General features: G+C 43.2%; 1 protein-coding gene across 9 annotated transcripts in view; it reads left to right on the top strand.

Annotated features, from left to right (window-relative positions):
- XYLB (xylulokinase) overlaps positions 1–26,455 on the top strand; it is a 144,923-nt gene that overhangs the window by 95,089 nt on the left and 23,379 nt on the right. For all 9 annotated transcript variants that reach the window (XM_050941541.1, XM_050941535.1, XM_050941540.1 and 6 more), the window contains one exon: positions 24,690–24,748. In XM_050941541.1, the coding sequence (XP_050797498.1) occupies positions 24,690–24,748 (59 nt within the window). The remainder of the gene's footprint in view (positions 1–24,689; positions 24,749–26,455) is intronic.

Here is a 26,455-nt window from a genome sequence, read left to right as displayed (position 1 = left end):
TTTGTATATCTTAGTGTTTCATACCACAGTGCCTGAGTCATTTTATTTTTTAATAATTAAGCAGGTACATGCCCTTGGAAAGTCATTGTGTCTTTTATTACTGCTAAATATGTTAACTGTGAGGAATTAGAAAAGATCTGCATTTTTGTTCACTTATACACAATTAGATATACTGCAGAGTAGAAAACCTGGAATATAACATGCTGTGTACTCTAGGGTGCACCAGACCCAAGAAAAAGGGGAAGTCATGTTAAAGAGGCAGAAACAGGACAGGGAAAGCATTTCCTAGTCCTCCTGCTGCTGCATGAAAGGGCAAGTAAGCAGTTTCCTTTTTTGTAAAGATGTTAACCATGGATTGGTGGAGTCAGTGGCTTACCAGCAACCTTCCAAAGACACCAAATGCGGGAAGCAGGCCAGTTGACTGAAGATGTTGGCCTCTCCAGAAAAACATAAAATTCTTCTTTGAGTGATTGCACATATCCATTCCACTGTAGGTTTGTGCATGTGTTGTACATGGTTGTCGATTTTCCCCTCAGGAATACTCATTGGGGCAGCGTAAGTGCCCTCTGATATCTTGTGCCACTGCATGCAGGTATAAAGGGCCATGCTATCCCTGCTCCCCCACCAAGTTCCTTCCTGCTGCTAGTGTCAGTTGTTGGAACCGTGATCTTTGTATTTGCAAGTCTTTCCTCCCTTCATGTGTATATAGTACCTGTCATGTTATTTTAGTGTAGAGTAGTGTATTTTGTACATAGTTACTGACTAGTGTAAGTTTAGTTTTATTCTTAGTGAATCTTGGTCTCCAGTGCCTGTTTGGGCATCAGGTCCAGTACTGGACTCATGCCACATTCTCTCAGCTTCAAGGCCTTGTGGCAAACCAATGCCAGTGAGTGATCCTCGTCCCAGCTGCCTTAAATGTCTGGGGGAAGCATGTGTAGGTGACATATGTCACAGTTGTAGAGGGTTCAGTTGTTGTTCCAAAAAAGGAGAGGGCTTGCAGGCTCAAATACTTACTCATGGAGTTTGCTTGTCATCCTCCATCAGCACCTTCACACTTGGAATGGGTACTGAGCATGTCTGAGTTTGTCAGGAGTGCTCTGCCCATTCTAGCTGACTATAGGCAGACCTTCCTTTCCATACTGAAGAAGAGACTTCATATGTCCTTGATGCCTTCAAAATCTGCAGGTAAGGCACCGAGTGGAGGCAAGGACACTGAGGGGCAGTCAGAGAAGAAGTATCCCCCTGTACAGCCTGCATGCAAAGAGGGGTTAATGACTTTGGAGCTCAGGAAGGACCTGTTGAGACCAGTCTCAGGACTGGAGCAGCTCATTGTACCTCAGGGTCAGGAGCCTTTGATGGTGCCATCTACAGCTGAAGCATTCAATACGGTTTGGGAGCTATTGATCTTCTTGGTACCGGTTTCACCTGCAGTGCAAGATTCCCTCCCTGTACCAGGATCGGATGTGTTAGATCCTTCCTGCCAGCTCAGTCCCCAGTGCACTGTTCAGTACTGCTGGCTGACACTGTTGCTGCATCTTGGTGGCTTCCATCAAGGGGGAAGCCTGTGATGGTCTCACCAGTGCCTCCATCACTAGACTTGCAGTCAGTCTCCCCAGTACCAATGGGGTCATTTCGCCCTGGTCAGAGAAAGCAGACTCATCTTAGAATCATAGAATATCAGGGTTGGAAGGGACCTCAGGTCATCTAGTACAACCCCTTGCTCAAAGCAGGACCAATTCCCAACTGAATCATCCCAGCCAGGGCTTTGTCAAGCCTGACCTTAAAAACCTCTAAGGAAGGAGATTCCCCACCTTCCTAGGTAACCCATTCCAGTGCTTCACCACTCTCTGAGTGAAAAAGGTTTTCCTAATATTTAACCTAAACCTTCCCCACTGCAACTTGAGACCATTACTCCTTGTTCTATTATCAGGTGCTGCTGAGAACAGTCTAGTTCCATCCTCTTTGGAGCCCCCTTTCAGGTAGTTGAAAACAGCTATCAAATCCCCCCTCATTTTTCTCTTCTTCAGACTAAACAATCCCAATTTCCTCAGCCTCTTCTCATAAGTCATGTGCTCCAGCCCCTTAATCATTTTTGTTGCCCTCCACTGGACTCTTCCCAATTTTTCCACATCCTTCTTGTAGTGTGGGGCCCAAAACTGGACACAGTACTCCAGATGAGGCTTCACCAGTGTCGAATAGAGGGGAATGATCACATCCCTCGATCTGCTGGCAATGCCCCTACTTATACAGCCCAAAATGCTATTAGCCTTCTTGGCAAGAAGGGCACACTGTTGACTCATATCCAGCTTCTCGTCCACTGTAACCCCTAGGTCCTTTTCTATAGAACTGCTTCCTAGCCATTCAGTCCGTAGTCTGTAACAGTGAATGGGATTCTTCTGTCCTAAGTGCAGGACTCTGCACTTGTCCTTGTTGAACCTCATCAGGTTTCTTTTGGCCCAATCCTCTAATTTGTCTAGGTCCCTCTGTATCCTATCCCTACCCTCCAGCGTATCTACCACTCTTCACAGTTTAGTGTCCTCTGCAAACTTGCTGAGAGTGCAGTCCACGCCATCCTCCAGATCATTAATGATCCTCGTTAGACTTTGAGGTTGGATCCTATGCTTCCAGACTTGAGCAGCCCCAGTGGGATTCCTACCCACTATGGTTTAGATCTCTACCCAAGGACCAATGGCTGGCATATAGTTGGGTCCCACCTCTGTATCAGTGTTTCTTACCTTCCCCTCATGCTCTCAGACATCCCCGCTCCCTTCCAGCCCTCCCATATTGAGTAGGTATTGGGAACAGGTTTACCAGGCTCACCACTCTCTGTCGACTGGGACTGGGACTGTGCAAGGGAAGTTATTTACTAGGGACTCTCCTGTGCAGGAGTTGGACAAAGGACCTCCTCAGCAGCCACTAGCCTCTTCGTGATCAGATGAGGCGATAGTCAAGGAGTCTACCTCACCCTTGCAAGATGACTTCAAGGCCTATCAAGACTTGCTAAGAAGGGGGGCTACAGCTCTGGATATCCAGCCAGAGGAGGTGCAAGGAAAGTCTCACAGATTGGTGGACATTTTGATCTCCATTGGGCTTTCGAGGATCGCTCTCTCTATTAACGAGGCTATCCTAGATCCCATTAAGAGTTTATGGCAGACTCCATTCTCCCTTCCTCTCACCACTAAAAGGGTAGAAAGGAGATAATACATCCCTTCCCAGGGATATGAACATTTTTACAACCACCTGTCTCTGAGTTCCCTGATAGTGTTTGCTGCAAATGAAAAGGAGACATCAGGCATCAGCCTCAAAAGGGAAAGAAATGAAGAAGCTGGACCTCTTCAGCTGGAAGATATATTCCACAAGAGGTGTACAACTGAGGCTCTGCTGGGTTGGTACAATTTTAGCCTGTAGGATAATGTCCTACAGTTTAAGGACAGGCTTCTGGATGAAGCTAAGCAGGAGTTCACTGCTCTGATGGATGAGGGCAAATTAATTGCCAAATCAGCTTTACAAGTAAGCCTAGATGTGACAGTCTGAGGCTTGAGCTATGACTTCCACGGTTACTATGCGGCATTCATTTTGTCTGCAGTCATTGGGTCTTCCCCTGAAGGTGCAATAAACCATACAAGACCGCCTATTCAAAGGCCTCTCACTCTTCTCTTAAAAGATGGACAAGAGGATTCATAGCCTTAAGGATTCAAGGGCAATTCATTGGAAATTTATGCACTGGTGACAAAGAGAAAACCACCTGCAGAAGTCCCAGTAGTTCCACCCTTTCATGCCTCGTAATGTTGAGAAAGAGGGTGTAGTGGTCCCTCACTACTGGCAGACCGCAAGTAACAGTCTTAAGCGGAAGAGAGCTCCAGTCCCCTGAGCAGGATCAGGCACAACAGTTTTTAGCACCAGCAGACAGTAATAGTCTATCAGGGAGCCCTGGCCCTGTAGGCGGGGCAGAGCTGCAAACAGTCTTTAGCCCACAGCCACCCGGTTGGAGCAGACAGCTACAGTCTGTAGAGGGGCTCTGGACAGGGCAGGAAACAGTTAGGAGGCTTGTAGGGATGAGCACCAAAGCAGTCTTGGCCTATGAAAGGGAGACTGCCACCCCAGGGGTAGGGTAGTAGGGGGACATGGGCCCACCCGACTCCACCGCATCCCAGCCCAGGGCCCTAACAGTGACAGCGCGATCTGCCACTGGGTCAGTGGGGATTCCAGCTGCAATACATTGACTCACACTCCTGCAGCAGAACCGGATTAAAGTCTAGTCCCCCTGGATTACTTCCTATCACAGTCTGGGTGTAAGGTACTGTGGTCCAAAGATCCCTTGTATTCAGCCATTTGTAGCTCCAGCAGCTCCCCGAAGTCCTCATTTCCCTCCCCTGACAGCAAGTCATCGGTCCATTCTGGGGCTGGGCAAGGCTCTTTCAGAGGCGTCTGCTCCATAGAAGAGATGTCCGCACTCTCATAGACTCATAGACTTTAAGATCAGAAGGGACCATTATGATCATCTAGTCTGACCTCCTGCACAATGCAGGCCACACAATCTCACCCATCCACTTCTATAACAACCCCCTAACCTGTGTCTGAGTTATTCAAGTCCTCAAATTGTGGTTTGAAGACCTCAAGCTGCAGAGAATCCTCCAGCAAGTGACCCGTGCCCCATGCTGCAGAGGAAGACGAAAAAATTCCAAGGCCTCTGCCAATCTGCCCTGGAGGAAAATTCCTTCCCAACCCCAAATATGGTGATCAGTTAAACCCTGAGCATGTGGGCAAGACTCACCAGCCAGCACCCAGGAAAGAATTCTCTGTAGTAACTCAGATCCCAGCCCATCTAACATCCCATCACAGACCACTGGGCATACTTACCTGCTGATAATCAAAGATCAATTGCCAAATTAATTGCCAAAATTAGGTTATCCCATCACACCATCCCCTCCATAAACTTATCAAGCTTAGTCTTAAAGCCAGATATGTCTTTTGCCCCCAATACTCCCCTTGGAAGGCTCTCCTGTGGCTCAGCAGCAACTGAACTCCAGGGCTCTCCTTTTCTACTTCCTGTCCCGCCCTGGTACTTCTGGTGAGGTGGGCAGAGCAGGTTTGGCTCCCCACACCCAGGGAAGTGTAGTGGTCCCTCACACTCTAGTTCAGAGGTAGGCCATTCAGCCTTACTACAGAAGGGTAGAAGTTTTAAGAGATGGCCTCCACTTCCCCTGTCCTTTAGAGCTACTGGTTCATCTTGGCAAATTGGATCTTCAAAGCAAACATTTTGACTTGTTGGTTGAGAGCAGCCTACCACTTCCCAGAATACCATCTTTCCCTTCCCCTGTTTTTGCCAACCGCCTATTCCACTTCCTAAATGCTTGGTCCTACATCATCACAGACCAGTGGGTTCTAAGCACGTTGGAACTGGGATACACCCTTCACTTTCTGTTCCCTTTCTCTCTCCCGTTCCCCATCCCTCATCAGGGACCACTTTCATCAGAACAGGCTTCTGCAGGAGGTCCAGTCTCTCCTTTAATGTGGCAATTTATAAGAGTCACAGAAAATTTCTTAGAATTGTGGTCAGTGAATCCCACTACCAATTCACAGTGCTGCCTTTTGTCCTCTCAGCAGTCCCTCATATGTTCACAAAATGCATGGTGGTAGTAGCGGCATTCCTGGGAAGGTTGGGAATCCATGTGTTTCTTACTTGGGTGACTGATTAGTGAAAGGCTGATCCAGGTCTCAGGTACTCTCCAGCATAGCTGCTATCCAGTCAGCCTTTCAGGCATTAGGGCTCCTAATAAATACAGAGAAATATATCCTGATTCTGGTTCAAAGAATGGAACTGATTGAGGTGGTCCTTGACTATATACAGGCCAAGGCATTCCTGCTGCAGCAGAGCTTCCAAGCAATGCAAGTTATTGCACTAGATCTAAAGATCACTCTCACTACGTTTAGAAACTGCCTAAAACTTGTAGGGCAAATGTCGGCATGCACTGATGTGATCCAACATGCCAGACTGCACTTCAGAGAGCTACAGGGTTGGCTTACCTCAGTGTATTCTGTGGCCTGCATCAAACGGGCAGGGTGGTTCAGGTACCTGCTTGAGTCTTGTATTCCCTGGACTGGTGGATAGACCCATCAGATGTTTGCACAGGAGTCCCCTTTGCTCCTCCTCACCAGACACTCCCCTTAGTTACACATGCATTGAATCGAAGTTGGGAAACTTTTAGGTTCCCTTCAGACTTAGGGGCTTTCATCTTGCCAAGATCTAAATTTGCATCATGTAAATATAAGAAATTTGTAGGCTACCTTTTTGGCTTGGATGTCATTCTTTCTGCATGTTGCGTTGCGGAATTCATTAGTGCTCAAAGACAACACAACCACCATGTTTTCTAAACAAACGTGGGGGAGCCTAGTAAATGAAGTTATGCTAAGAGGCAATTTTGCTTTGGAACTTCTGCATAGCCAGGTCCATCAACCTGAAAGTGGCTTCCCTTCTAGCCCGGGATCTCTAACAGATGCTTTCTTCCTGATCTGGTTAAGAGGCCTGATGAATGCCTTCCCTCCAGTTCTTCTCTTGTCCAGAGTGAAGCAAGATTGTGTTCACATTGTGCTAATAGTCCCAGCAAAGCCCCATCAACATTGGTATTCAACTTTATTAGCCCTATCAGTCAGACCTTCTCTGTCACTCCTGAGAGATGTGGACGTGATCTTTCTGGACAATGGCTGTCTCCTCCCTCCCAACTTACAGGTCCTCCACCTGACAGTGCGGATGCTTCTTGGCTGACATACTTGGAATGAGATTGCTCTAAAGGAATACAAGAAATTCTCCGAAACAGTAGGAAGCCTTCAAATAGGTCTACTTACCTTGCTAGATGGAAGAGATTCTCAATTTGATCTATGGGCTGGGTGGATGCCTCTTTGCAAGCTTTAATTCCCCATATCTTGGTCTATCTTCTGTTACTGAAACAACAAGTACTAGACCTTAGTTCCATCAGAGTCCACCTGGTAGCTATCTCAGCTTTCTACCTTCCGGTTGATAACTGATTGACCTTTTCAAACCCGGTGTCTATCAGATTTCTGAAGGGTTTGGACAGGTTATACCCGCAGATACACAGCCCAATTTCAAAGTGGAGCTTGAATTTAGTTCTAGCAATGTTGATGGTTTCCCCCTTTGAGCTACTAATGACTTGCTTCCTACTACACCTATACATGAGAGCGGCTTTCTTGGTTGCTCTTACCTCAGCTGGGAGAGCAGGAGAAATATGAGCTTTAGTGTCAGAAGCTTCCTATACAATATTTTTCAAGGACCAGATTTTCCTGTGACCTCATCCAAAGCTTCTGACTAAGGTGGTTTCTGATTTTCACATTAATCAAGACATTTGCTTACCAGAGTTAGCTAGATAGCTTTCTGTCATAATAAGTCACATTTCTGTCTAAATGTAACAAAATAAACTAATACATCTTCTCTTCTTTAATAGCATATAACAGGGTGTCAGGTCTCCTTAGCTGACTTATCCTGTTAGCATGAGTTGGAACACTGTAGGAAGATGCTGGCTTACACTTTGTGGCAGAGGTAGCATGTTAACTCAGTCCTGGATATAAGGAGATGGAATCCTCTCTTTGGGAAGAAACAAAGAGGTCTGTGCAGGGAAACAGTAGGAACAGTCAGGCTTTGGGTTAAAGCTCAGACTGATGTTTATACTTTTGTTGCAGTTTATGTGGATTTTACTCCGAGAAGGTTTGGAGTTCTACCTCTTTATGTGCATTTTTCGACTGTTTCAGCAGTTCTCTTTTATTTTGGCATTTGGAATCGCCTGTGAATTGTCCAGCTGTGTTAATCTTTTACTGTGCCAGGTACAGTGAAGCTAAATACATTAAGTTCTGGGCATCTCAGCATGAGAATGATGTAGCAAAAATGGAAGGAATTCATAGCGGAGTAGCAAAAATGATTAAGGCTCTGAAGAGATTGACACCTGAGAAGAGATTACAAGAACGAATATCTAGAACATGGGTTAATAATGACTAATATTGGAAAGGTGTAACTACCAAGGATTGATAGGAATTATTTAGCATTGTAGAAGGATATATAACAATGAGTGAGCATACCTCTCAGCCTTCAAACACGCTAATGCGTATGACACACGTCATCAAAATGTATGACAGATGACTGAAATGTGCAACACCTATGTTTTGATGCACTTTGGCCATAAAATCTAAATTATAGGTTTTTAAGAATAAAACCTGATTTTGTAAAGTTTTGTTTTGTTTTTTGTTACTGTGGAAATCAAATACATCAGCTCTGCAACCTGTAACAGGTTCATTAGAGTGAAATGAGGTGGGGCAGCTTGTTATAGATTGCAAAATTTGTTTCAACCAGGAAGAGTGCAGATTTCTTGTCTTTTTTAAAAAAAAATTATGAAAATCTTTAAAACTAACATTGCTTAACATGAAGGTCTGTTGATAAACTTAGTGTGAATCTCCAATATTCCTTTGATAGGAAAACTGGATGGGCTCAAAAGGAGGCTGAAACAGTTTTAAATACAACATAAAGGATTTGTTTGGACTCAGTGAATGAATGGCAGGGTTCCAAAGAACTCTGGGCCAGGGATAGCTCAGTGCTTTGAGCATTGGCCTCCTAAACCCAGGGTTGTGAATTCAATCCTTCAGGGGGCCATTTAGGGAACTGGGGTAAAAATGTCTGGGGATTGATCCTGCTTTGAGCAGGGGGTTGGACTAGATGACATCCTGAGATCCCTTCCAATTCTGTGGGTTCTTTTGTTTATTGCCATCAATTACCAGTGCCTCATGACAGACTTAGTCTTACTAGAGTTGAGCCCTTTTGTGACTGTTCTATAAATGATACAATATGGACCCAAGATATACAAAGTCAGCTTCACTGTCTCCCTTTTCCCCATAAACCCTTGTTTAATTCTGTGTGGTTGAATTTCGTGACATTTATTGCACATTAAAACAAGCAATTTATAACCCTAGTTAAAGCCAAGGTTATTTCAGGCTTGTTCCATGTATGCTTTTCCACTTAGTTTTGTCTAATGTACCTGAATCCACACCTGAAATAAACCCTTGTTGTTATGTCAGTCCTGAGCTTCTGTTGAAAAGAGATTGCTAATTGGAGTGGTTTCATAACATGGAAAGATGTTATTAGAGACTATGTCAATATAAGACAACTTAGATCCAGGATCATTAAAACTGAAAAGCTGTTGTATTATATCTGTACCAGAGGTGCAGACAGAGGAAGGTGTCTTTAAGTCACAGTTATTCATGTCTAGCTGTGCACTAGTTTGGTCCCCTGTCTTAACTTAGTATAATTTATGGCAGTTCATTAGAATGCTCTGACTGCTAGTGACTCCAAGGTGCCATTATGGTATTTCAGAGGTCACTGAGGTTCAGTCATGCCCACTTTCCTTCACCCCCAGTATAGCTGCAGAGACAGATGGTGGTGTAATAGCCACTAAGACAGTTCTGTGCCACCAGAGATCCCTCTATATCTGTCTGAGGATAACTATGCAGCATTTAAGGCCACTCTGCAAAAGTGGAAGGGACCAAAGTGGCCTTAACTCTGGGAAGATTTTGGCCCATGGAATTGAGACTTGAAAGGAGGTCACAACAAGATTGCAATCCTGCTGCTGCTGTAGCTGCATCTGTTTCTGTTGGGTCAACTTGATCTTGTTAAGCTTTCAGTTAGTCCCTTCTCTTGGTTACAATCAAAACTTTTGGCCCAATCTTCCTCTTGTATTTGCAGATTAAAATACATAGTCCATCAGGATCCCCCAATAAACTATTAAATCTATGGAAACAGCAGCCTTTATCACAGGATTACATTGTTCACTGCACTACAGTGTATCCCGCATAGCTCTGGTATATCATTTAAAGGCAGTTTGCCTGAGTAGTATAAAATATGCATGATGGGTGAACACAGATGAGTTGTGTTAATGTATTCTAATTTACTTGCAAAAAATGTTTTTAAATCTTAATAGGCTTACACAGAATTTTCTGATGATCAGATGCCATGTCAATGAGCATGGCAGAAAAACACAGATAGGTAGATAGCAAGGATAGACCATTGGGAATTGCAGTGTTCTTTATCAACACAGCATTCTTTTTCTGAAATCTTTTCATGGTAGATGTCAGGGCTTGGTCTTAATGGATTAATTGCTTAAGAATCTTTAGACTGTCTACTTAAGCTTAATGAAGAAAAATATAAAGCAATTCACCTATCAGTTTTCTTTTGTTTTGCTAGTTAATTATGCATTATGAAAACATACTAATTATATTTACAATAAATTAATAGTGTGTATGTGTGTTTGTGACATTCTCTCCTTTTTAAATATGCCATAAATCTTAGATTGTGATTCTGTTTTTCTTCAGGCTATTAGGTTTCTACAGACTGTATTTCATTCCTTAGCACCTACTGTTGCTTGGCAACAGCATCGAATTTACAAGAGCCCAGCCCAGTGAGTGGCTAGCTACCTAAAACTTTCCTGTTAAGATACACTGAGAGTGAGAACAGTTTAATCCTGACATAGAGCTATTCTTTAAAAAAAAAAAATTCTACCTATAGTCTGTGATTCTTTATTTTTCAGTTAAATTAAAAACATCATACCCATCAACGGGTCTTAATTTTATCTGTAATGGGATGGAGCGAGTTCCTGGGGACCACAAGAGATCCTTGTTAAAAATTCACTTTCAAAGAGAAGGGGTGTGTGTGTGTGTGTGTGTGTGTGTGTGTGTGTGTGTGTGTGTGTTTGTGTAGAACAGCAGTTTCTCATGGGTCCAACCAAGATCGGAACTCTCCTATACTAGGTGCTGTATGTACACATAGACGCACAGAGAAGTGAAGTGACTTGCCCATGGTCACATAGCAGGTTAGTGAAGAGTTGAACACTGTGCTATGCTATCAATATATTCCCTGCATTCATAGAATTACAGGGTTGGAAGGGACCTCAGGAGGTCATCTAGTCTAACCCCCTGCTCAGAGCAGGACCAATCTCCAACTAAATCATCCCAGCCAGGGCTTTGTCAAACCTGACCTTAAAAACCTCTAAGGAAGGAGATTCCACCATCTCCCTAGGTTACCCATTCCAGTGCTTCACCACCCTCCTAGTGAAAAAAGTTTTTCCTAATATTCAACCTAAACCTCCCCCACTGCAACTTGAGACTATTACTCCTTGTTCTATCATTTGCCACCAATGAGAACAGTCTAGATCCATCCTCTTTGGAACTCCCTTTCAGGTAGCTGAAAGAAGCTATCAAATCCCCCCTCATTCTCCTCTTCTGCAGACTAAACAATCCCAATTCCCTCAGCCTCTCCTCATAAATCATGTGCTCTAGCCCCCTAATTATTTTTGTTGCCCTCCACTGGACTGTTTCCAGTTTTTCCACATCCTTCTTGTAGTGTGGGGCCCAAAACTTGACAGTACTCCCGATGAGGCCTCACCAAAGTTGAACAGAGGGGAACGATCACATCCCTTGATCTGGCAATACCCCTACTTATACAGCCCAAAATGCTATTAGCCTTCTTGGCAAGAAGGGCACACTGTTGACTCATATCTAGCTTCTCGTCCACTGTAACCTCTTGTAAGGGAGTGGACTCACCCCTGTGGTGCCTCCTGCTGGTTGTCCATGGGAATTAGCTCTTCCAGCGTCCTGGAGCACCCCCTGCAGGCTGGTGATCCGCCTTACTGCTTGCCTCCATGTCCCTCTCAGGACCCTGGTGCCCCTTTCTCTGGGTTGCTGCCCCCCTGGCAGTATCCCCACACTCTGGGTCTTCCCACCCAGGGGAACCCCCACCCATTAACCCCACCTTGCCTCAATGTAAGGATATTGCCAGTCACTGTCTAGCCGCACTCCCTGGGGCAGACTGGTTGGGTTGGACCTGCTGCCTCTCTCCATAGCTGGGCTGCCCCTCTGCAGCCCCGGAACTGGTCTTAGGCCCTCAGCTAGGCCCACAGCCTGGGGCTTTCCTAGGCCAGAGCTCCCCAGCTCCTCTAGCCTCCCCCCAGCCCCGCTCTACTCCCAGTACCGTACTGAGCTCTCTAGTAGCCAGGCCCTTCTCTCTCTACAAGCAGAGAGAGAGAGTCCTGAGCTTCTGGCTGCCCTGGCCTTCTTATAAGGCCTGGTTAGTCTGTTTGGGACGTGGCCTCAGCTGCAGCCACTTCCCCCAATCAGCCAGGCCTTTGCTCCCTTCCCCAGCCCTCTCCTGGGCTTTTCCAACCCCTTCAGGGCTGGAGCGGGTGCTCACCCTGCTACACCCCAGGTCCTTTTCTGCAGAACTGCTGCCCTAGCCATTTGGTCCGTAATCTGTAGCGGTGCATGGGATTCTTCCGTCTTAAGTGCACGACTCTGCACTTGTCCTTGTTGAACCTCATCAGATTTCTTTTGGCCCAGTCCTCTCATTTGTCTAGGTCCCTCTGTATCCTATCCCTACCCTCCAGCGTATTTACCACTCCTCCCAGTTTAGTGTTATCTGCAAACTTGCTGAGAGTGCAGTCCACGCCATCCTCCAGCTCATTAATGAAGATATTGAACAAACCCAGCCCCAGAACTGACCCTTGGGGCACTCCACTTCATACCGACTGCCACTAGACATGGAACCATTGATCACTACCTGTTGAGCCTGATGATCTAGCCAGCTTTCTACCCACCTTATAGTCCATTTATCCAGCCCATACTTCTTTAACTTTCTTGCAAGAATACTGTGGGAGACCGTATCAAAAGCTTTGCTAAAGTCAAAGAATAACACATCCACTGCTTTCCCCTCATCCACAGAGCCAGTTATCTCATCACAGAAGGCAATTAGGTTAGCCAGGCATAACTTGCCCTTGGTGAATCCATTCTGACTGTTCCTGATCATTTCCTCTCCTCTAAGTGCTTCAGAATTGATTCCTTGGAGACCTGCTCCATGATTTTTCCAGGGACTGAAGTGAGGCTGACTGGCCTCTAGTTCCCCCGATCCTCCTTCTTCCCTTTTTTAAAGATGGGCACTACATTAGCCTTTTTCCAGTCATCCGGGCCCTCCCTCGATCACCATGAGTTTTCAAAGATAATGGCCAATGGCTCTGCAATCACATTGTCCAAAAGCAGAGAAAGAATGTTTCCATCTTAATACGTTTGCTTGCCCAGTGGTGCTGCCTCCATCTTTGGTGCTTCATATGGAACTTTTTTGTTTAAATAGGAAAACAAATGAATAGATTCCCTTTTTTACTTGACCTTGCTTTCTGCAAGCAACTGTTTCTCTTTCAGTCAGTGGCAGTTTGCCTTGGTGAGCTCATCGTGATTAGGCCGAGGAGGTTATCTTTTTTATATTCTTTCAAATTGCTTACATCAGAAATATTGAATTAGGAAATTGAGGTTTACAGATAACTAATGGAAAATAATTGAGTCCTGTAACATTCTAAGCTGCTCATTCTGAAGCCTTGTATTCTGCATCTTGTCCACACATTGGACTGAATCTTGACCACCCCGATCAAATAAAAGTCTGAGCACCTGGATCAGAACCTTTTTTGTCTTTTCTTTAGTCTTTGGTATATTGATAAGTATGCCTGTCACAACAATCAAAGACTTGAAATGGGGGAAACACAGAGGCTTTGGTTTGCAGATGTTTGTGCAAATTTGATATAGACTCAAGTAATGAAGTTTAGATTCCAAATTGGATCCCAATTTGAACTTTTCCCAGAGTTTAGAATTGTTCCTGGATTTGTTGTTCCAGTTTCACCTGTAGTGGAGAACCACAATGTTTTGCACTGGAATTAGATCTGAATCTAAATTTCTCTGATGTATGTTCTCTACCTTCACCCTCTAGATCTGGTGTTCAAGCTCAGGCCATTTCCATTGTGAATCTTTTCAGTTAGATTTATGGTTTTAGGAAACTGAAGCTGGGTCTGTTTTTTCCCATTTCCTTATGGAATACCTTCTCCAGGTAGCACAAGCCCTGCAGATTAGCTGTTGTAGAACCTCATGGTTTTGTACTGTAGCCATTAGAGGACAGAAACAGGAGACCTGGGTTCTATTCATGATTCTTCCACTGACTTATTGTGTGACATTGGGCAAAGTCCTTTAACTTCTCTGTGCTTCACTTTTCCCAATTTTCCTATCTTCATGCAATGCCTTGAAATCCCTGTAGGAAGATGCTATATGTATGTGTGCCAGTATTAATTTTATTTCTCTTGTGAGTTTCACCGGGCTGAATATGCCTCTATATGAGAAAAATAAAATAGATTTTTTTAAAATAATGCAATGTTAAATGTTATAATGTTTTTTTAAAGAAGCAAATCAGCAGTTTCAAAAACAATAATTGTATACTGGCAAGTAGGCAACAAGACTTCTGGAATATTTTGTGTCCCTTGTGTGTATATATACAAGAATTATAATGATCTGTACATTCAACATGACTTTTCTCACTCAGACTGAAGCATACGTTTCTCATTTTGATAGAATATCTTTATGAAGCCAGGGCTACACTCCAATGCCATTAATGAGAAATTTGTAGTTCCATGTCAATTTGATCATTGACTTCTTAACTGGAAGTACAGTGCGTGATCAACTTCCATAGATTTCAATAGGACATGCACAGATTGGGGCATGACACTGTTTATGGCACAGACATATGTCTACTAGAAATAGGTGGGACACCACCAACTCTAACCACCAATGATTCGTGGTCTGGAAAACATGCCTTACAATGACAAAAGGAGCTCAATCTATTTAGCTTATCAAAAAGAAGGCTAAGAAGCAAATTAGTCATGGTCTAGATGTATTTATGCAGGGAGAGGATGCTTGGTATTAGAATGATAATTAATCTAACAGAGATAAAGCAATGGCAAGATCCAGTGGCTGGAAGTTGAAGTCACAACACTCAAACTGGAAAGAAGGTGCAATTCTTTAACAGCAGGTGTAATTAACCGCTAGCACAGATTATCAAAGTATCTGATAAGTTCTCCATCACTTTGTGTATTTAAATCAACACTAAATCTCTTTCTAAAATGTATACTGTAGTTCATCCTCAAATTATTGGGCTAAATGTAGAAATCACTGGATGAAATTCTGAAACTTTTGTTGTTCAGGAAGTTGGACTAGAATGCTAGAAGGTACTAATATTCCCTTCTGGCCAGCTGAGATCCATATTTTTTATCTTTAGCATAGGAATGCAGCCCTGGCTTCATCAAAATATTCTGTCAAATTTGTGCCTCAAACAGAGAAAGATCACAGAGAATGGAAAATTTCTTACTGATAATTTCCTTTCTGCTAGTGGCATCACCCACAATTTTGGACATCTGGGTTGATCTCCTCCCTCTGCAGCTCACAGAGATGAATCTGTGTTCTGGCACCGTATAGTGAGGCCGTGCCCCCTCTGCTCCTGCTTGGTGCTAGATGAATTATTCCCATGCTGTAAAATTTGCATAACATCACTATTAACAAATATTTCAGAGATGACAAAATAACTACAATAACTCCTCACTTAAAGTCGTCCTGGTTAACATTGTTTCGTTGTTACTTTGCTGATCAGTTAGAGAACATGCTTGTTTAAAGTTGTGCAGTGCTCCCTTATTACGTTGTTTGGCAGCCGCCTGCTTTGTCTACTGCTTGCAGGAAGAGCAGCCCATTGGAGCTATCTGGTGGGGGCTTGGAACCAGGGTGGACCAGCAGCCTCCCCCCCCCGTCAACTCCCCCTATCAGCTCCCCACTCCCCTAAGTTCCCTGTGCGGCAGCCGCCCAGCAGGCTATCAATTGACAGACTGTTCAGCTGTCCCTCCCCCCAATGCTGTGTGCTGCTCCTGTCCTCTGCCTTGAAGCTGCTCCCAGGAGCCTCCTGCTTGCTGTGCAAGGGTGGGAAAAGGGGTGCTAATGTTAGGGTTTCCCCCTCCCCTCCCTCCTGCCCCCTGCTTCTATATCCCATCTCCACAGAGCAGGGGGGGACACGACAGGGCTCAGGACGGAGGGAGCTTACTGGCAACAGCTGCTGTCTCAACTTGCTGATCTACTTAAGAAGGCAGAGTACTTAAGATTGGAGTTAACGTACTTAAAGGGGCAATGCATGTCTCTCTCTCACAGAGTGTGTGTCTCTATCTGTCTCTCTACCATGCTGTCTCCCCTCCCTCCATTCATGTTGCCTTGTAGAGTGTGAGGCTACATTAACAACAGTGTGTTAACCCTTGAGGGCTCAGCCACGTGCTAGTTTATCATTTAGCAGTAAGGCATTCCCTGGGAAATATCCCACCTCTTCTACCCTCTGATTCCACCACCTCAACCAAGCTTCACAATCATCATTGCTGTGTACAGTATTAAATTGTTTGTTTAAAACATATACAGTGTATATATGTGTGTGTATAAAATAAAATATAGTCTTTTGTCTGGCAAAAAAAAAAATTCCCTGGAACCTAACCCTCCATTTACATTAATTCTTACGGGGAAATTGGATTCATTTAACATCATTTCGCTTAAAGTAGCATTTTTCAGGAACATAACTACAATGTTAAGCAAGGAGTTACTGTATGTATCTACATTATACCAAGAAAGATGGTCATATGGTAACAATTCCACTTAATATCAGTGCTTTGGCTCAGGAGCCATCCAGGATAGGTATAATTGTGGGAGATGCTGCTAGCAGAAAGGAAATTATCAGTAAGAAATTTCCCATTATATAGCTCAGCGTCTACCACAATTCTAGATGTGTAGGAAGTAGCAAACAGTGGACAGATATAGGAAAGGTTATTAAAAAAAATTTGGTAGGAAAGAAGTAACCCTCTTTTTGGGAGCTTGCTCAGAAGTCTGTTATTTTTGGGCCACCTTCAGCAGCACCTTCCTGCCAAAGGAGAAGATAGAAGATCCACCTTGTAGTGCTTAATGAAGAGGTTAACTGTAGACCAAGTGACCGCTTTGCAAAATTTTGAAGTAGATGCACTTGTTCATTCTTCCCATGTTTTCTCCAGAGTAGTGTGGTTACCATTTTGAAATAAAAGAAATAACATTTTTAAATAGCTTTTGACATAGCTTTTCAATTTTTGCTTTTTAGTATTGCAGGGATGACAGAATTCTATCCATTTGTCTTTAAACCAGGGTTTGGAATCATTTTGGGCCGATCGTTTGTACTAGTTTACCAGATCCAGAACTTGGCTATTCCAGTTAGTGCCATCCATGCCCCATTCAGTTAGAGCTAAATTGCAGTAAAACCTGTTTTGCAGCAGTATTTTCTCTTTATTGTGAGTTAAAGCATTCACAACTGATGGAATATATGAAGCTGTGCTATACCACAGTCTGGCAGAAATGCTTGTGACTAAGGATCTGACTCTATAAGCTGCTGAGTACCTTCTGGAGGGGCACAAAGGGGCACTTGGTACCTTGCGTGTGATCAAGCTTTAACGTACGTGGCAAGGGGAAGCCATGAACTATTCACTAAAGAGCGTGAGATTAATTTTGCAAACTATGTAATAATAAGAAAGACAAACATGATTTTTGGAGGTGGTGTATGTGGATTTATAAGTAGGAACAATTCTCAAGGGTTTGTTTTGTAAATCAGACAAAATAATAGAAATATAAACTCATGGTTTTTGTTTGTTTTCTTTAAATTGCAGATTTTGAGGTTTAATTAGGGAAATAAAGGATGGATTGATTTTTTCCTTTACTTGTAAATCATAAATTGCAGTTATTTGCAACCACATTTGTTGCTGGAATGAGGTGGTATTGCACCTTGAATGCTTGTTTCATCATGCTATTTTATTTAGGGGCCCAGCCATGAATGAGAAGAAAGTTCCAACTCCATAAAACCTTTAGAATGTGTAGATATGCTAAACTACTTGGTCCAAAGAAAGGAAACTGTCTTCTCCAGAGTTTCAAATGACACTGTGGGTGTGGAATTTGGGGTGCAAACTGAATCTAAGCCTAACTGAAATTTATATTCAGGAATTGAATTTGGTTTTAAACTTAAAAATGTTGGATCATATTCTGCCCTCTGACTTCATTAAGATCTCATGAGCATAATTTAGGACAGATTTGGACACATTATTATGCCACGATTAAAATAGGACCTGATATCCAAAGACTACTGAAGTCAACAGGAATATTTCCATAGACTTCCATGGCTTTTGGATTAGGCCCACTGTACATATTTGTGATAGTTAATTCAATGATCTGCTCACTGTGACAGATATAATGAACACAGGCCTGTCTTGAGACTATTGTATTTAATATTATGAATGTTATCTGAATGTTTGAACCAGCTTTGAAAGCATGAGCTCTTCACAGACCATTGTATTCAAATGGGCCAGAAAATGTGAGCCTTTAGAATATTCACAACCTTCTGTATCCATACATGTTGTATGTATTTATATGTATCTGGCTCACTGGTGGATTTCCCTTGGAATCTGGAATCACTAGAAGATAATTAATGCAAAATCCGAAAGCTGGTTATGCAGATACCCAGCCTTTTGGGGAAGAAAGGGCTGTGGCTGGGTGGGTTTACCTGTTTTCAGGAAGCTGGGAGACAAAGCAAGAGTTCTGTTTTAAAAGGCTGAATTTATCCTGACAGAGAAGCCTTCTATTTGTTTCAATAAAAGGACCTGCTCTTTGGTCCCAAATCTGCTGGAGGGCTAGAAGAACTTCAGCCTGCCAGACTCCCCTGTGTGGAAAATGGGTCACTTCTGGCACATTTAGTATGTGTTTTGACATTTATTTTGTTCTATATTTTTTCTCTGTATGCTTTTGTCCTTAAATAATTGTACTCTGCTTTGAAAAAGTGATTTGGGTTACTTATAGTCATTGGTCATAGCCCTTGGACACAAAGCAAAGTGTAGAGGCTAGATGCTCAGTGAGACCTGTTTGGAGAGAATCACAGTGAGTGTAAAGTATCAGGAGGTAGCCGTGTTAGTCTGTATCCACAAAAACAACAAGGAGTCTGGTGGTACCTTAAAGACTAACAGTGAGTGTAAGGGGACTGTGGCCTTAAACCCCAGTCTGCAGAGAGAAGGGACATAGGTCCCTGCCCTTTGAGATGACAGCTAGAGGTTTGAGATCTGCGAGGGCATTCCTTAGGCAGAGTAGGATTCCATTCAAAGTAGATAGATTCAGACAGAACTTGTATAGGAAAGTATGTGTCACTTCTACCTATTGCATCAGTAAACTGATGTTATCTTTGCTTCTTTCTTCCTATTTTCTACAGGCATTACTGTTTTAACCAATATTAAAACAAAGCCAATACGTTTCTTACAGCAGATAAGATATGTGTAGCAGATGTGTCCCCTTCTTTTCATAGATCTCACATTACACCTAGCAGTGCTAGCACACACATAGTAGGAGAAAACATTGTGTATCAACCCTCTAAAAAGCTACAATTCTGCACATCAGTTTAGTTTGTGTACTGTAGATGTGGCTTTAATTAAAAAGATGTTTAAACCAATTCCATGAACAGTCAAAAAATTTAATCCATGCATTATGTTTGTTACAGTTGTTAGGTTATTTCAGCAGCACTGCATTTAAGTACCTTTTGTGCACTGCCATAAGGGATAGATGGCAGCCCTTGAGAAGTTTAACCAGTCAGCTGAAAACAGTTGATAATGATGGATGAATGATGTCTTTGTGCCTCTTTGTACATAAATGATTGGATGGGTGGTTATTTATAACATGTACCTAATTACATGTATATCATTCACTAAAATACACAGTTTGTACAAGTTAAAAAAAGAACAATCCTTAAAATGAATACCAATCCAGACACCCCACCTTTAGAAGAGAGGCTGAGAGAAGAGATGAACCATAACCTAAAAGTTATCAAACTCAGGATTTTTCAGACCTATTCTCTTGAAACCCCCAACTCCTCAATGAGCGTAAGTTGCTGAAACCCAAGAAGGGTAGTCTTTGCCTCCGCACTGTCCATATACAGATCTGCCTCCACAAAAGCAGGCAAGCAGATTTTACTTTGATCCATCTTGCTGTGATATAGATAGACAAGTAGATCAGACTTTGTTGGAGATACCTAGAATTTACCAGGCTGTCAATTACTAGAAACATTCTGATGAGTGCCACATGCTCTCTAAACTTCACTCCATACATTACATTGGTTTAGAGTCTATAGATCAACTATAGACCAAGGAGACCTGAGAGAACTCTTTGAAATAGAGAAGTCCAAGGAAGGTTTGAAAGCTAGAAACCTCTGTTCACAAAGCTCCCTGGTCACTTGTGTGTGGCTTTATAAAGCCCTGGCCTGTGTGAATGCCCCACCCACTGATTAAGGCTCAGCCAATTACCAGAGACTTCTAGCATTCAAACCTTCCTTTGAAGCTCACAGCCTCCAACTGCCAGCCACAGCACACGGTCCTTCAACCAACCAACCAACCAAGCAGACTGACAAACACAAGCTCAGCACACAGCAAATAACCCCCAAACACAAATGGTGGTATTAGTATGGTTTGGACCATCAAATATGAGTGAGACGGCATGGAGGAACTTGTCAAAATTGCAGCGGACCTGGCTTGACTGTTCTAGGAGAGGAAAGGTGCAGTCTAGAGCTTCACCAGTCAATAAACTGATAACAAGTCCCACTTTGGCCTGATTAGTGGGTTACATCTCAGTGCACATCAGGAAAAACAGATGGCATTGGTTGAGGAACGTGCAGAACTTCAGGTAGTTCCCATCCAACTTCCCTGGTAGCAGGGCCTTCAGGCCTTGTTCTAAAGGTATTGCATCTGGCCGCACTGGGAGTACTGGGGTTGTCGGGATCTGTGAGCAGAGAGGATGTTCTCCAGTTGGAGCTGGACACGTTGGTTCTGGAGGCACTGAATTAACTCCAACGTCTCAGTAGCAGACGTGACAAAGGTTTCCATCTCAGTTGCGTGACCAAGCATGAAAATGGCAATCTGCTGAAATGATCAGAGTTGCCAGGTGAGGCAGAAGCAGATGAAAGCTGGAATAGGGTCTGGCTGGCATGGGAACAGGCATGGACTGGAGCAGGAACAAAGTTAGTCTGTTGAAACTACTGGCAGGGGGAATGTTCCTGGCCAGTTAGTGATGAGCAGACTGGAGAAACCGTTTCTCTGAGGAGCCTATATACCTGCCTTGGGATCAAAAGAATGGAACCTCACCTGTGGATTGGCTGAACCCTGTGGGTAATTGATGACTTATTGCATTTGAGCAGGCTCAGTTGCAAAGGTAACTCAGTGATGAGTCATGATGGCCACGAGACCCTGAGCCAACACAGAAGAATTGTCTTCTGTATGGACACTGAAGTCACTTAATACAAATCTGGAGAATGCACAAAACAAGCAAGTTGTAGCCCAATGTTTACCTTGGCTAATTTAAAATATACAGCACCATATTCCTATATTATTACAGTGATCCAAAGCTGGATGCATGCATAACAAAAGCATATAAAAGGACAAAGGGCTGGAGTGTGCATGGGTAGAAGTAGTTGAAAGAAGCAATTTACCCAAGAAGTGGTTGTAATTTTCATTTGGACTCCTACTATTTGCCCTTAGCACCTTTATGTTCTACATTGTTCTTCCCTGACCTTGGTATAGTGGCACTGTGTGATGCATTCCCCATGTGGCTGGAGGCAGAAGCCAGTCTCATTCTTTGAATTGGTCACTGTTGTGCGGCAAAGTGAGATAAACGTATTTTTGTTTTTCACTTCTGTCTGTTTTGCAGGATGACTTTCAAATGCGGTGCTTTCATCTTGGATGTGATGCCTTTTTGAGAATATCATGCCCAAAACAAAGTGTAGGAAAAGAGAAATTCAACTAATAGGCAAACCATAAAGAGTTCAGATTTGTTTCCAGGCACAGTGGTTTATTGGTTATTTTTCACTTGTTTCTGCATTACGTTGTTTTGATAATCTTGGCAGGGATCTGTCACTCTATGTAGGTATAATTGAAACTTGTTTCCCCTGCGGAATCGCTCTGCCATTTGGTTGATTTGTTTACTGACATTGACAGAGATCTTAATGGCTTTTAAAACACAATTTGTGCATCACTGAATATGCACCAAAAAGGAAAATAAGATTAATGTGTTGGTAAAGTGAGGTTCTCTTTGCAGTGCTTTGGCAGTGTCATAAAGTCTCTACCTGAGCAAGTCACTGTAGGTTCAGAAATTGCATGAGAACCCTATGCAATCTACATCTTCACTTTGTTGTTGTTTTTTATGGTCAGGGATTTGACTACAGATTCTCTAAAAGGTAGAATATAAATAGTTGTTTGTAGCCTCAGAGCTGTTTGACCACCTTTTCCATTGTGTTTTGTCTTCAGCTCAAGCCAAATTGAGGCTGATATAATATAGATGTAATCAGTGAAATATCTCTTTGGGAGGGGTCTTCAGCATTATAGCATTTAACAGTACCGAACACTTTAGTAGTTACTATTGATTATTACAAAACATCTACTTCCATAAATTCACGCTGCGCATTACAAACATGGGCACTACTGCAGCAATGATATTTAAATATTTGCCTAGCTTCAAGCATATGAATAGTCTTTTTGAAGTCAATGGGACTATCCACAACATCTGGGCAGGAAATGGTTTTCCTATCTGTTGAAAATTTTTAAGGTTTCAAAAATGTTCCCATTCTGCATTGGGATGAAACTAAGACCTTCTGAAATTGTATGTGAAAAGCCATAGAGCATATCCAGAATAGCCGCATGGGCAGGGCACTCACCTGGAGTTGGGTCCCTGCTCTGCCTGTTGAGGGCAAGGGACTTAAATCTAGGTCTCCCCCATTCCAGGTGAGTGTCCTGACCAGCAGGCTGTCTGAGGTGGGCTAGTCCCTTGTTCTCATTTTGACCAGAAATCGCATCCTAAGCCTGAGAGAGCTTTCCAACAATACTTTTGTTGAAACTGACAAAAAAAGTTTTGGTTTAGAGAAATTGGCATTTTTCAATGAAAAACTATTTAATTGTGAAATTTGCAACCAGCTCTACTACTTAATATGCTTAAGTACTTTGCTGAATTTGGGTTATGGACATAAAGACAGATTCTGTGCTCTGACAAGCATAAAAACAAATGACAAGACTCAGGACAGTGAGTGAATTATTAATGAAGAGAAGGAGGCATTTCTTGAAACGTTGATTCAAAGATGAATAGGATGCTATTTTTAATATCCCAAAAGGTATGGGCTCAGTTCTTCAAGAGATTGTCCACACAGATTCTGCTCTTGGTGCACATGAGCATAAGATTGGATTATTTTCAACAGCCGTGTCTGTTGGGGGCTATGCCTGTGCTCACAGTGTCCTCTTGCTCTGCATAGCAATGTACATAAAGGACAGGGCAGCCATAGTTTTCACTCAGTTCCTTCTTCTCTCCCATGGCTGCAAGGTAGAGCCCTGTAGCTCTTAACCACATTCCACAGCAAGTGAAATGAGACTTCACATGTTGGATGTTGTGAGAGCGTTATCCTTTTACTTGAATGGGACCAGTCCATTCAGGTGTACACCTGGACTCTTCTCTACATTTGCTGAAAGGGGTAAGGGGCAGGCTGTGTCTTCACAGAGATGAAGAGGGTCTTTGACTGTGTCAGGAGTTGCTCTGGTTTGGCTAAGAGAGCCACCTGGACAGATTAGAATTCATTCCACCAGAGTTCAGGTAACTGGCCTCCACAGCCTGCTTGGGTAGCATCGCCACAGCAGAGATATGTAGATCAGCATGTGAAGTTTTATCCAGACCATTAGTACTCATTATTCTTTGGTACAAGCTTTCAGTGTAGTTGCTAGTTCAGTTAGGTATCCTACAGTCACTCTTGAAATGGACCTCTGCCTCCTAGCACTCCTAGCACTGGGTTACAGCTTGGTAGTCACCAAGAGTAGAAACTGTGTGGACAATCACTGGAAGAAGAAAGAACAATTATTTACTTTACAGTAACTGTGATTCTTCCAGATGGGTTGTCCACTCAGATTCTGAATCTTGCCTTTCATCCCCACTGATCAGTGTCCTGCTGGTGAGGGATTCTTATTAGCAAAGGACCTGAGTCCTGCCCTTTATGCTCTCATCTATGGGAAATGAGAGGGAACTCAGTGCAGGCATGGCCTGCACGGAAACTGCTGTGTTGCATGCATGTGGCACGTATGCACCAAAAGTGAAATATGTGTGGAGAGTCACAGTTATTACAAGGTAAGTAACCGTTCTTTCCTGTTTTGGGTGAAGGTTCAGAAAGACTATTTTATCAGAATGTGTTAGTACCTCCCTAATTATTATTCTTTGGAACACATTCTTATCATTCAGGCAGATGGCGTTTGCCACGATTTCGCTGATTAGTGATTATGAACATAACAAAGAGATGTGTTTTGAGAATTTTGCTGATTTTGTAAGTTGTTTGTCAGTTTGCACACACATAACTGAGATCCAAACTGAGGCTGACCTCAGATCAAAACTGTAGCATAATAGCATCTTTCCTTTGTTACTGTATCCCTTTTCAGTAGAACTTACTGATTTTGGTACCACAGTGATATTAGAGTTACATTATTTATATTGTCTTTTTTATCCATGGATTGTAACATGCTTTATAACAGTGGCTAAGCAGCACTATCCTCAGTTTTACTGCTGGCAAAATTGAGGCCGAGGGAGGTTATGGATTTGTCCAGAGTCACACAGTAAGCCACTGGTAAAGTCAGTGATAAACCATGTCATCTTATTCCCACTTGCGTGCACTAATTGCCAAATTAAATAGCATATATCTTGATTATACTTATTTAACTGACCTTTCTATTGCCTTGTAGTGCCAAGAACAAGGATTTTGGCCACTGGTGGAGCATCATATAATAAAGAAATCTTACAGGTAAGTGTAGACTGCTGAGTTTGTTAAGAAAATTACATTGCACTGGATATTAACAGCTTTGGCAGTAGAGTTTTATATTGGTGTACTGAGTGCCGCCTCTATAGCTGCACATAAGATTGAGAGTATTTGAGATTTTAAGAGCTATTTTTCAAATTTTGAGATATTGCGTGGAACGTGTTAACAAAATTATAATAATTTTCTCCTCATGTTTTACAGGTTAATCCAATGCTAATTTCAAATTGAGTTCTCTGAAGAGTATTTACAATTGACTAGTTTTGTGAAAGTATCTGAAATGCTGATGACCTCCAAGTCTCATAACTTAAGTCACACAATTTCAGCAACCAAACCAAAGAGTTGTTAGTAAGAGTGCATTTAAGGTGAGATTTTAAAAAATGTTCAACATTGGGCCATTAATTTCAATGAGAGCAGAGTTAGGCCAATGCTGAACACCTTTGAAAATCTCAGTCATAATGTCTATGGGAGTGCTGGAGGCTGAAGTCCTCTATTCATCCACAGGACACACACAGCATAGGCAGTATCAGTCCAAACTATTGCATACTGCCTCACCAATGCACTTCAGTGCTATTGTGAAGGGACCACCTCTAGGTGATGAGAAAGTAGTTTAGTCTCCCTGGCCCATTTAGTCATCAGCCTCTCTCCTGAGATTGATAATTAGAGCTAGTTGTGGTAGTAGTATTTGTGACAGGGACAGTTGTCCAGTAGGAACTGGACTGGTCTTGCTCATTTATTTCACACCTACCACAGAACAGCTTTGAGACTACAAAGGTCTTTGTGACAAAATGACTCACCAGCCAATGTGCCACTTTGTGGCTTGGTGCGTCAGCATTAGGGTTTTCCTCGCTGTCATCTCGGTGACACACCATTGGTGTCTGCTGGGTGTCACCTTTGTCTTGTGACTCAACTCTCTGGCCAGCCCATGGTTTACTCTCACCACTTTCGAGGTGAGAGTCTTGTCTAAATATAGTCTGGCGGCCTTGTGCCAGGGCTCCAGCCTGACTGTAGGCCCACTAGACCTTATGGCCCTTGTCTGGGGCTTTCACCAGTCCTTTCGCTGGTGGCCTATAGGACAACCAAGTCCATCCTTCTATCCTGGGTTTCAGCCTAGGGCCCCTGTAGCAGGCTATTAAGATCTGCTTCTTCAGACCTCCTGCTTCTTCCCTGGGCTTCTACCTACTGCAGTCTGCCTCTAGGCCTTCTTCCCCAACCACTTTCAGGCCTCAGAGGAAAGGTAACAAAGGAAAAGCACAACACAGAAATAGTCCAAACGTGTCCCTGGCCTCCCTCTTTTCAGTGTCCTCAGAGCTATTGCACAGTGTTTTTAGGAAGCCTCTGCTAGCTTCATCCTCCCTTCCTGGGAGCCAGTGAAGAGAGGCCTGTCCACTTCCCAGGGCTGGGACCTTCTGAACTGGGCTCCTGCAAGACTAGCATGCCTCCCAGGGGTGGCGAGGCAAGGCTGCCTGAGCCTAAAGTTGTTGTATAGGCAGTTTTGCCTGATGCGGGGTTTGTACAGCCCATCACAGTCTTGGTCATTACGGAATTGATCCAGATTTGAGCTCATGACTCAGAAGTGAAAGACTCCATATTTCCCGAGTCATCGAGAATCCCTTTTCTCAGTTTTGTATAACAATAGGGTTTAAAGTGGATTGGGACAAGAGAAAAAAATTGACACATGTTGCTTGTTGCTGT

Source organism: Gopherus flavomarginatus, chromosome 2 (genome assembly GCF_025201925.1).
Source record: "Gopherus flavomarginatus isolate rGopFla2 chromosome 2, rGopFla2.mat.asm, whole genome shotgun sequence".
NCBI classification, from domain to species: Eukaryota; Metazoa; Chordata; order Testudines; family Testudinidae; genus Gopherus; species Gopherus flavomarginatus.
Note: the sequence above shows the minus strand (reverse complement) of the source record. Positions and strands in the feature narration are given on the sequence as shown.